Below are 11,405 nucleotides of genomic sequence, written 5' to 3'. Positions count from 1 at the left end.
TAAAATATCCCCCTCGCTGGAGCCAAGTGGTGGATTTTTCTGGCAAACCCTCTCAGATTTGGCAATACCTGTAAAAAGGACAATCCGGGGTAAAATGGCCATTGCTGGGTTCATGATGACTATTCAAGCCTGGATGAAACTGTGCAGCCAGAGCACAGGAGGAGCAAGTGGTTACAACCTCTGCCAAAACTCCAGTTACTGGGAAATGCCCCCTAAACCGTTGGCTGGGTTCGGGAACAGCTCTCCAGGAGATGAAAGGCAGCTGGGTTTCCCATCATGGGTGATGCTCCCTGGGACCTCAAGTGCTGCTGAGCTCCTGTTGTTGTTGTTGTTGTTGTTTTAATGGGATTGAGTGCAGCTGGTTGAAGAAACCATATTTTGAATGCTGGCTGTGGGCTTTTGAGGTCCAAAGAGATGAGCTCTTGGTTGGCATGACCTAGGGTGAAGCACTGGGGATCATCACTCGCTGGGTGCAGTTGCTGTGGGGTGGGATGAGCAGCATCCCCCTCGGCAAGGCTTATTTCAACAAAGAATTGGCAGCTCCACTTAGAATACAAACAATTTCAACATCTGCTTGGGTTGCATTCAGTTTTTCTAGTGTTTCGCTTTGTGTGTTGAATTAACCACTTCCTTCTTGCTCAGGGGAGGAGTTAATGATTTCGGGGTCAACTGGCACGACTCTGGATTCAGTGGAATTCATACTTTTCTGCATGGAGCCGTATCGGAGCATGTAGGCGTATCGTTAACTCCTCCTTCAGTGCCGGGGGGACTGGACGAGGGCAGTCATCACTTTGTCTTGCACGAGCAGAACATGCTGGTTCTCTGCGTCTCCTGCTGCCAGACCTCCAGGTAAGACAACTTTGAGCCATAGAGCCGTAGGCGATGTTGCTCTTGGGAGCTGGATTGAAGCTTTCTTGCAAATCTAGCAACTCTAGCAGGTGAGGATTAGTAAATGAAACTGAATTAAACCCAGAGTTGGAATAAGGATTAAAGGAAAACCACAAGTTTTAGGTTTGGGGCAGAATGCATCAGAGCAGACTCTTGTTTCCAGGAGGAAGCTGGGCACTTGTAGTGCTGGGAGGGCTGAGGCTCCTAAATGATGATCCTGGATAACGAGGTCAGAGAGAACCTGCTGATCACAACAGGTGCTTGGTTAGTCCAAATTTGCACTTAAATTCCATTTGGCAAAACGATTCGGTCTCCTGGATGACTTGCACGCTCTGCTCCAGCAAATATCACTGCACAAAGCTGATGCATCTTTTTGGTGAGATAACTCTGTCTCTGCATGTAATTTGTTGTTAGGGGTTTGTATCGACTCCAGCAGGATTTCACCTGGCCATGAATTTGTTTCCAAGAGACTTACTACTAAACCAAAATATTTCACCTATAAGTTTTGCAGGACTTTATCCAGAAGGCAGAGATAAACTGATGGCCCTACAGGTATTAATGTGGCTGGAAAGAACGCTATGTTGGTGATAAAGTGTTCTCAAGCCAAGTCTGACAAGCTACAAAGCATTTATGTTATAGTCCAAGTGGAGCTGTTCATCTTTCTTATATCTGAATTTCATTTTTTTTGCGTTTTAATTGAAAGCTCTTCTCAAAGATGCAAAAAAATTATGCTAGTAGAACAAAGCCTACGGGGATTGCTTAGCACCTACAAGCTGTTGTGCTGTTTATGTTGTATTTTTGTGTCTCTAGGTCTGGTGTGCTGGAGCCAACCCTCCAAATCCAGCTCTGCCTCAGCAGCCCAGCTCCTCTGTGCTGGGTCCTGGTCCCGTTGGTGGGAGGGGAGCCAACAGAGGAGCCGCTCCGCTCTCTCACAAAGTATTGCAATAGCTCTTGTGGCTCCTGGTCCCCAGCCACGACTGGAGGAACTGCTTAGGGCTGCAGGAATGAGATCTATCTGCATGAGCTACGGTTGTCCAGAGTGTAAATCCCTCCCCTTTCTGTTTTCACAGATATTTGCCCTAGAAAAAGAATGTGGTGACTTCTGTGGGATCTCCAGGCAGGAATCAAGAACGATGCCAGCGTGGGAGCTGGGGAGGCAGAGGGATCGCACCGCTGCCCTTGGGTTATTCCTTCTCGCTGCTCTTGTTGTGGCTGTTCAGAGTAAGTGAATGAGTCCAACAGGATAAACCAAGATGCCTCAAAGGAAAATCATCTCCTGGGGTTCACAAGACTTGGATTTTCCCTTTCACTAGTTGCCTTTGCATTGTAAATCTTTGTGATCAGAAGCTGCCTTCCTTGGCTTTCTTTTCCTGTGTAAAACCATGTGAAATTATTCCTGCTGAAAAAGGTGCGATGATCCACCTCACCTGTGAGGGCAGGCTGAGAGAGTTTGTGTTCATCCTGAAGAAGAGAAGTCTACAGAGAGACTTTAGAGCAGCTTCCAGTGCTGAAAGGGGCTCTGGGAAAGCTGGGGAGGGGCTCTGGGAAAGCTGGGGAGGGGCTCTGGGAAAGCTGGGGAGGGGCTCTGGATCAGTGAGGGCAGGGACAAGCCAATCCATGGTCACACACTGTGCTTCTCCTCTTTGTACCTAGCTCTAAGGAGCTTAAAGGGCACCGAAGCATCCTTCCCTGCACCTTCGCAATAAATCAGGCCTGAACTCCCACTGATTTTCCTCCCAGCATCTTTCTGATAGATTTTCTGTTGGTAGGTGACTGCGATGCTCCACCGCATCTCCCATCTGCAGAACTCAAAGAGAAATACAAAGGCATTACCACATTTCCCAATAATTCAGTGGTGGAATACGTCTGTCGTCCAGGTTATATAAGAAATGCTAAGACCCGAAACACCCTTGTTTGTGGGGAGAACACTCAGTGGCATGGAATAACGGAGATATGTATACGTGAGTATGTTTTGGGTCCTTTGATTTTGTTTTCTATACTGCTCATTTTGTTGGAGCAGTATCCAAACTGGCCTCTTGGGATGATGGGAGATGAGCCACCTGACATGAAGCATCGGTTGTAGTCCCCTAAGTGCTGGCAATGATGGCAAAAGCTAAAATGTGCTTTGATACTGCCAGTGTTTGATTTCTGACTCAAAAGGATGTTCCGCTCGGGTGTTTTGTACCCTGTAGCGTTTCAAACTTGCAGTAGGAGAATGCTTTAGCAGTGAAGAAACACTTTTGTGCTTGCTGGGGTTGCTGCAAAACCCCACTCAGACCACCGAGGCTGGCCACAAGTCTTAACAGTGTCATGAATCATGCAATATTTTACAGTTGAAGGGACAATCTAGAGGTCTCTGATCCATCCCTTTGCTCAGTATTGGAGGAATCTTTTGCTTTCCTGCTGCATTTTCCAAGTTCTTCGAGAAACTGCAATAAGAACTAACTCCAGTCCTGTTGTCCCCCAGCAAAGTTGTGCCCCTACCCTGGAGAGCCAGACCACGGCAGACTGGTCCTACCAGAAAAGTTCTTTTTTGGTTCATCAGCAAACTTCACCTGCAACACTGGGTAAGCCAGGAAGACTCAGGGCATGGGTCCTCTCTTCCTCACTGATTTTCTGGCAGTCTTTTCCCTCTAGATTAAAGCCTGTGCTGTCAGAAGCCTTACCAGGGTAGGCTAATGCACACCCTGACTGAAATATCTTCTAAGCTTTCTTTTGAGACCTTTAAAACTGAGTTTTCTTAATCCTGTACTTTGAGGCAGTTCTTCCCAAACTCAAGTTCACTCTCCCAGCCCTTTCTAAACCATTTCCAGTGTTTCAGCATCATTTTGAAGAAAAGATACAAATCCTGGACTTGGAGCTGTAGTGATAGGTACAGCTGGCTGATGTAGTAGATATTTTTCCTTAGAAATGGTGATTTTTGCTTTTTTTTAATTTGAGAAATAATTTTATCAAAAGTCAGTGTGTCATTTTAAAAAAAATGATATTGATGGGAAAATGCAGTAATTACAATCAGGAAATCAAACCCATCTTGATGGTGACATTACAGGTAACACATCAAAACTGAGTTTGTCAAGTATTTCCCTCTCCCTTTTTTGACACAGGTACAGACTTGTTGGAAATTCTGAAATTCACTGTGTCCTTAAAAATGGGGTTGTTACATGGGATCGAGACATTCCCATGTGTGAGGGTAAGTAGTGTTCCTTGACTGACTCACTGCTGAAATGTTCCTGGGGGTGGATAAAGAAGCTGTCGTGTTGTTCTGCTGAGGATTTCAGCAGCTCAGTGCCTGGTGGAGTCTGGAAAGACATTTTTTCTTTGTGTTTTAATTCCCATATCATCCTGTAGAGAAATATATTCACTGTCTGGATGTAAGGAAGCTGTAAGGCTGGTATATCCCAAACTCACTCGGTGCCCGGGTCCGGACTCTGGTGTCTGATGTGCAACTTGTTGAGATCCACCCTTAATTTCTGACCTTTCCGACACTTGTGTTTCAATGTTTTTACTTGCCAGACTTTTGATTCAAGGCAAATTAAATTCTTTCTTTCTTGTTTTTCCCTCCCCAGCGATACCGTGCTTACCCCCTCCAGAAATAGCTAACGGAGACCACACTGGAGCTGGGCAGGACGAGTTTGAGTATGGAGCGTCTGTCACTTACAGGTGCCACACTGTCAGAAGGGGAGAGAGACCTTTCTCGCTGGTGGGAGATGCCTCTATTTTCTGTACAACCACAGATAACGTAAACGGTGTCTGGAGCAAGCCAGCCCCAGAGTGCAAAGGTGAGCTGCTCCCCTGCACACGCTGAGATGCTGCCAGGTCTGCTTAGAGCTGTTTTCTTCCTTGGAGCCGTCTCTCTCTCCTTTATGTTGGTGCTATCGCCTCTTGCTGATGAGATGCTCCGTGTTTGGTAGGAGTACCGGGATTTAGGGTCTCCCATCAGACATAAGGAAGAATTTCTTCACTATGAGATGGTGAGGGGCTGGAACAGGTTACCCAGGGAAAGCGGTGGCTGCCCCATCCCTGGAGGGGTTCAAGGCCAGGTTGGATGGGGCTTGGAGCCCCTGATCCAGTGGGCTTGGAACTGGATGATCTTTGAGGTCCCTTCCAACCCAAACCATTCAATGATTCTATGATCACAGGGACTGTGGCTGCTCACGGTCACCAAGTCAGCAGGGACATAGGAATTGGATTTTGTTTAGTGTTTGCAGACAAGACGATGCATCTTGCCAGCCAGCCCGTGTAACACACAAGGTCTGCAAAGACTTCAGAAACCTGCTGCCTTTCCTATTTTCTTTTTATGCTTTGCTTTAATAAAAAATATGGAGTAAGGAGTTAAAAGATGTCATGTCAGCCTGCTACCTTGTCATGCCAATTTTTGATGGTTTTGGTGAACGCATCTTTTGCTCTGAGAATGTTTTTAATGCTCTAATCTCCCCTCTTGAGCATAACCTCTAATTTCCTGACCGGTGCCGTTTCCCTGAGGCAGTGGTGAGCTGTGAGCATCCAGCTGTGGAGAACGGGAATCTGCTGAGCGGGTACCAGGCTGATTACACCTACAGAGACACCGTCCTGTTCGACTGCAACTTCCGCTACTCCTTGAACGGCAGCGGAACGTCCACGTGCAAAGAAAACAGCCTCTGGGACCCTCCACTGCCGCTCTGCCAGCGCAGTAAGTACAGGGCGTTGAGCACGGCTCCATCTGGTCCAGCAGCTTTGCTTTGGTGAAGTTCCCACCTGTCTAAGAAAGCATTAGGTCCTGAAAGTGGTGGCTCCAAGATTTGATTTTGGGGATTTTTTTTTGGCTAATCTCTCTGTAGCACTAAGGTGACTTCAGGAATTTTTACCGCTTGGGGCTATAGAGACTAAAGCTTTGTCCCGTTCAAGATGGGAACTGTTTCTCAGTGGACTTCAAAGGGACTAAATTAACCTTTCTATACTTAATAGTTCTAAAGTTTGTTGGTAGATCCTCAGATCATATAATCAGAGAGTCACAGAATCGTTTAGGTTGCAAAAGACCTTTAAGATCATTGAGTCCAACCCTTAACCCAGCACCACCAACTCTGCTACACGTCCCTAAGCGCCACATCTACACGGCTTTTAAATCCTTCCAGGGATGATGACTCCAACACTGCCCTGGGCAGCCTCTGCCAATGCTTGACAACCTTTTGCACCAAGAAATTTTTCTTAATATCCAATCTAAACCTCTCCTGGCTCAACCAACTCATTTCCTCTCATCCTATCCCTTGTCAGTTGGGAAAAGAGCCCAGTACCCACCTCATCACAACCTCCTCTCCCGGAGCTGCAGAGAGCGATGGAGTCTCCCCTCAACCTCCTCTTCTCCAGGCTCCTCGTGAGGCTTGTGCTCCACACCCTTCCCAGCTTCACTGCCCTTCTTTGCACGTTATAACAGTGAAAATTGCTACACGTTTCAAAATTATTCAGATGTTATTTGTCTCCCTCGCAGTCAATCCTAGCAGTACTAAACTCGGTTAAGTGCATCTGAGAAAGAACAATATGAGCCAATGATTCTCCCCATCTTTTCTCACTTGTGTTGCAAACCATTATGATTTATCACTGGCCATGTCCTTAAACTGGTGTTTCATACCTAGGCAGCTGTGATGACCCTCCAGATGTGTGGAATGCTGTTAAAGCAAAACTTGCTGGCAATTTGTTTCCTGTGGAGACTATCATCACCTACGAGTGCAGGGAGGGCTACCAGTTCAGCCCGGGAGAAACCACGCGGCACATTAAGTGTTTGCCGGATTTTACGTGGAGTGAAACTCCAGATCCTTGTGAAAGTAAGTGTACGTTCCATTGGCTCATTTAACTTTTGTGGCATGGCAAAAATACCACCGAGCAAAGAAACCGCATGTGGTTTGCTCTCACGGAGATCGCAGGGTCAGGGAGAGAGTGGGGATGCTCCAATCCTCAGCTTGATCTTTGCTGGGACTCTTGAATAGCTTTGGTTTGTTCCCCAGCCACAGGATATTCTGTTATATTTACTAGCTGTGCTTTCTAGTCCTTGAACTGGAAAAAAAATCACTGTGGTGTTCAGGGTCCTGTGCTCCACCCAAGGGGAGGCTGCAATTGCAGAGTCCCTTGCAAAGACCCAGGAGCTCCTGGGGACAGTTCTGCAGCAGATTTAGTGTTGTGATGTGTCTTTAGCCTTCATCCTTCTGTCTGTAACGAATCTGCTAGTATCCAGGTGACTTTGGGATGGTCTCATGCTTGCTAATGTTTCACATTTCTCAGGAATTCGTTGCCCAGATCCAGACCTCACGAATGGAAGGCCCGCAGATTTATGGGACATGAGAGATGCTTACAGGTATGGAGACAGACTGGAAATTACGTGCAATGACGGCTACACTTTCAAAGGTCGCAGCGGTAACGTCGTGCTTCGGTGCACGAGTGATGGTAGATGGGAGCCGGCGGTACCAGAGTGCGTTCCAGGTAGGCAAGAGGTGGCACACTGTGTTGATTTGGTGACTACTTATTTTGTCTGTAGAGGTTTGGGTCACTCCATACAGCGTAGTTCAGCCTGATTGTAGAAGCAGAAACCCCTTTGGAGTTACTAAGGAAATGTTGAGACCTGTGTCTGGGTGATAGTAAGCTTTTTTCCAGGGCTCAGATGTTCTTGTTAACTGTCTTCTCCATAGAAAGTACCTTCACTGGAGTTCATTCTGAAAACATAGAATCATAGAATAACCAGGTTGGCAGAGACCCACCGGATCATCGAGTCCAACCATTCCTATCAAACACTAAACCATGCCCCTCAGCACCTCGTGACCCACCCCTTAAACCCCTCCAGGGAAGGTGACTCAACCACCTCCCTGGGTAGCCTGTTCCAGTGCTCAATGATCCTTTCTGTGAAAAATTTATTTTCTGTTGTTTCCAGAACCTCGTTGCCCAAAGCCAGATATTGCTCATGGAAGAGAGATTTATACAAGCAAAAATGACTACACAGTTGGGACCCGACTGAGGCTGATGTGTGATTCAGGCTATGTCCTCAGAGGCCCGGACTCAACCGAGTGTCGGGCTAATGCAAGCTGGGCTCCCGCGTTACCATTTTGTGATAAAGGTATGTGTAACACTGAGAAGAAATCTTGGTATACATAGAATTGTTAAGGTAGGAAAAGACCTCTAAGATCATCAAGTCCAATCATCAACACAATAACAACATGCCTACTAAACCATGTCCTGAAGTGCCATGGCCACATGCTTTTTGAACTCCACCAGGGATGGAGACTCCCCCACTTCACCTCTCTTGGAGTAAAGAAGTTTTTACTAATATCCAGTCTAAACCTCCCCTGGTGCAACTTGAGGTCATTTCCTCTCGTCCTGTCACGTGTGACTTGGGAGAAGAGACCAGGACCCACCTCTCCACAACCTCCTTTTAGGTTGTTGTAGAGAGCAATGAGGTCTCTCCTCAGCCTCCTCTTCTCCAGGCTAACCAGCTGCAGTTCCCTCAGCCGCTCCTCCTAAGACTTGTGCTCCAGACCCTTCACCAGCCTCGTTGCCCTCCTCAAGGTGACCTGTCTTCAGCCTCTGCACCTTGGGGACAGGACAATGATCACTGGTTCAAGGGCTGCAGTTGTTCAGGTGTCCTCTCCCTGGAGACGTGACACATGTAGGAGCTGAGTGAGAAATGGGAGCTCAAGCTGGTGTAAGAGACAAGAAGCCAGGCACCAACTTCATGTGAATTTGCCACACTGCAAACCTAAAGTTAACGCCTGTATTCATGTCCCAGAAGTGCTTTTGATTCTCACCTGAGCATGGAAATTGTGTATTTCTTTTCGTATCAATTCCCTTCATTCCACAGTCTGCGCCCCCCCTCCACAAATCCCCAACGGGCAGCACTCTGGCTTGGGAAGGGAGCAGTTCCCCTACGGCACGAAGGTGACATACAGCTGTGCCGAGGGACTGTCCCTCATCGGAGACGCCTCCATCCACTGCACCTCTGACGATGGGGACAACCTGGCGTGGAGCGGACCTGCCCCGGAGTGCAGGGGTGAGTTGTTTCTCCTGTACGGGATCAGATTGAAGTGGGGAGCTGGGTGCAGTGCTGGAGCTAATCCCCAGCCTTGTTACCTGCTGTGGTCCAGGAGCTCCAAATCCAGAGTGGCTTAATGACTGCAGCTCCTGGGTAAAGGTCTGGGCACCACGAGCTGTTCGGTAGCAGCTGAGGGTTGATTCTTGCAACTGCTACAGACCATCAGGAGGAGTGGCTCTGCCCCGCTTGACCTGGTTCCCTGTCATTCCTGGGCACCCACCGCTCCCATCTTTTCTCTCTTCCTGCAGTGGTTCGGTGCCCCAAGCCCACAGTTGAGAGAGGAAGGATGACTCCACAAAAGTTCATGTTTTCCTATGGAGTGGATGTGCGGTTCTCCTGTGATGAAGGCTTCAAGCTGCAGGGCGCTGCTGAGAGCCGGTGCCAGGCTGATGGCACCTGGCACCCTCCCCTGCCCACCTGCCAGCCAGGTGGGTACCAGACCCTTGCAGATGCCCTGCAGGTGGCTTGCAGAGCCCAGGGCTTGCTGCTCCTTTGAATCACCGGCAACAAGTGGAATTTGGAGGGCATTTTCTCCTCCATCTCCTCCCACCGCATCATTTTCTGTCATGTGTTTTCCTTTCAGTTTACTGTATCCGACCCCAAACCTTGGCACATGAGAACCTACAGATTTACACCTCTAGACTGAAGTATGAGGTGAATGAAACTCTGTCCTTCGTCTGCAGACAAGGTATCCATAGAACATTAACTTCGGAGAGTACCTGCTCAGCTAACGGCACGTGGGTGCCACCACTCACTTGTGTAAGTACCACCCGAGCGCAGGGTTGCCAAATTTATAGCTTGGAATAGAATCACAGAGCCATGGAACAGTTTGGGTTGGAAGGGACCTCAAAGCCCAGCCAGTCCCACCCCTGCCATGGGCAGGGACACCTCCCACTGGATCAGGGGCTCCAAGCCCCATCCAACCTGGCCTTGGACCCCTCCAGGGATGGGGCAGCCACCCCTGATCTGGGCAACCTGGGCCAGGGCCTCCCCACCCTCACAGGAACACATTTCTCCCTAAGATCTCATCTCATCTCAATCTCCCCTCTTTCAGCTGAAAACTGTTCCCCCTCACCCTATCCCTGCCCTCCCAGATCAAGAGCCCCTCCCCAGCTTTCCTGGAGCCATTTCAGTACAGGGAGGCTGCTCTAAGGTCTCCCTGGAGCCTTCTCTTCTCCAGAACAGTCTAGTCCAACTTTGTGAACGTGATTGCTTTGTTACAACAGGGCTGGTGTGACGCAGGGTTTGCAGCAGGAGAGAGCTGCTCAGCACACAGATCCTTGCTGCACTCTCATACTCTCTGTTTTGGTTCTTTTAAAGAAAAAACGTGATACATGTGAGAAGATTCTTCAAAACAGGGAAATGTTCCAGTGTGGAATTCCTCTGGAAGAACTGATAACTCTGCTGGAAGTCAAGAAACTCTACCTGGAGATCCAGAAACTGGAAATGGAGCAAAGACGTGCAGCATACGGCTGAGTGTCATCACTGGTATCATACGAACAGCCCTCTCCGTGCGTTGTATAACCATGTTGACAGGATTTTGTGTATGACTTTATAATTCATGCTAATACTTAAGTAGCCAGAACAAAAATCACCAATCAAGGGACCCGTTTGGTCATATGGGGAGTCAGAATGTGTTGACTTCTGGCTGACTCACTAGGTTAGAGCTCACTAGGTTAGGTTTGTACATCATTTTATACCTTCTAAAGCTTTGCATTTAGGTAGGCTTCTTATGCTGACAAGTGCACAGTTAGAAAAGAACGGAGTGGGAAGAAGATGTCAGAGCCAAGCAGACACCGTTCAGACAGGTATGAGCATGGTAAGAGCAACCCACACCTGTCCCACAGCTCTTCAGCTGCAATCCAGTATAGCCCAGTGCTGTTCTATTCGGGAATGTCACATTCATTGTCGTGGACAAGCACTTAACTGCCTGGTTGCTGTCGCCTTCAGCGCAGGTGAAGAAAACTTCAAAGCCCGTTTTCTAGCAAAACAAAAATGCCAGTTTTCCTTCTCAAGTGGGACAGATGTACCTGAGGCTGCGACACTGCTGCTCGCTGCATCCTTCTGTGCGCACCGAGAGCGGTTGTTGGAAATCGAAGGGTAAAACAAAAGAAGCAGCTGAACAGTTCTGCGATGGCCAGTAAAGGGGAAGCACTCTGTGAGCAGGCGTCTGGTGATTGGACCCGTCCTTCACTGCAAGATTATAATAAAGCTGTGATTGTAATGACAGCTGTGTCTGGTTTTTAATAGTTTTGTAGCAGAGGAGAAGAGTTTTGGTGCGTGTTGGTACCCTGGTCCCAAGTGCTCTGCAGTGGTACGTCATTGCCAAGTGCATCCTAGAGTCGCTTTAAATGTCACCAGAGCCTAAAGCTCAGCACACAGGGAAGAGATGGCATCTCTTCTCTGCACAGAAAGATGCTTTGATAAGGCATCCTGTGCTTCACCACATCCTGGTGAGGAGAAATAC

The 11,405-nt window shown here is 48.2% G+C and overlaps 1 protein-coding gene across 1 annotated transcript; it reads left to right on the top strand.

Annotated features, from left to right (window-relative positions):
* The first annotated feature begins 651 nt into the window (after positions 1-651).
* Positions 652-10,688, top strand: LOC138730681 (complement component receptor 1-like protein). Its single transcript, XM_069876097.1, has 14 exons — positions 652-849; positions 1,959-2,109; positions 2,658-2,849; positions 3,356-3,455; positions 3,993-4,078; positions 4,455-4,667; positions 5,375-5,557; positions 6,498-6,686; positions 7,141-7,338; positions 7,784-7,966; positions 8,708-8,896; positions 9,187-9,366; positions 9,522-9,697; positions 10,259-10,688. The coding sequence occupies exons 2-14, from the start codon at positions 2,022-2,024 to the stop codon at positions 10,412-10,414; spliced, it is 2,133 nt and encodes a 710-aa protein (XP_069732198.1). The 5' UTR covers positions 652-849; positions 1,959-2,021; the 3' UTR covers positions 10,415-10,688.
* Positions 10,689-11,405: the final 717 nt, after the last annotated feature.

This window comes from Phaenicophaeus curvirostris, chromosome 24 (assembly GCF_032191515.1).
Source record: "Phaenicophaeus curvirostris isolate KB17595 chromosome 24, BPBGC_Pcur_1.0, whole genome shotgun sequence".
Lineage (NCBI taxonomy): Eukaryota > Metazoa > Chordata > Aves > Cuculiformes > Cuculidae > Phaenicophaeus > Phaenicophaeus curvirostris.
This window is presented reverse-complemented; position numbering and strand designations above follow the sequence as displayed.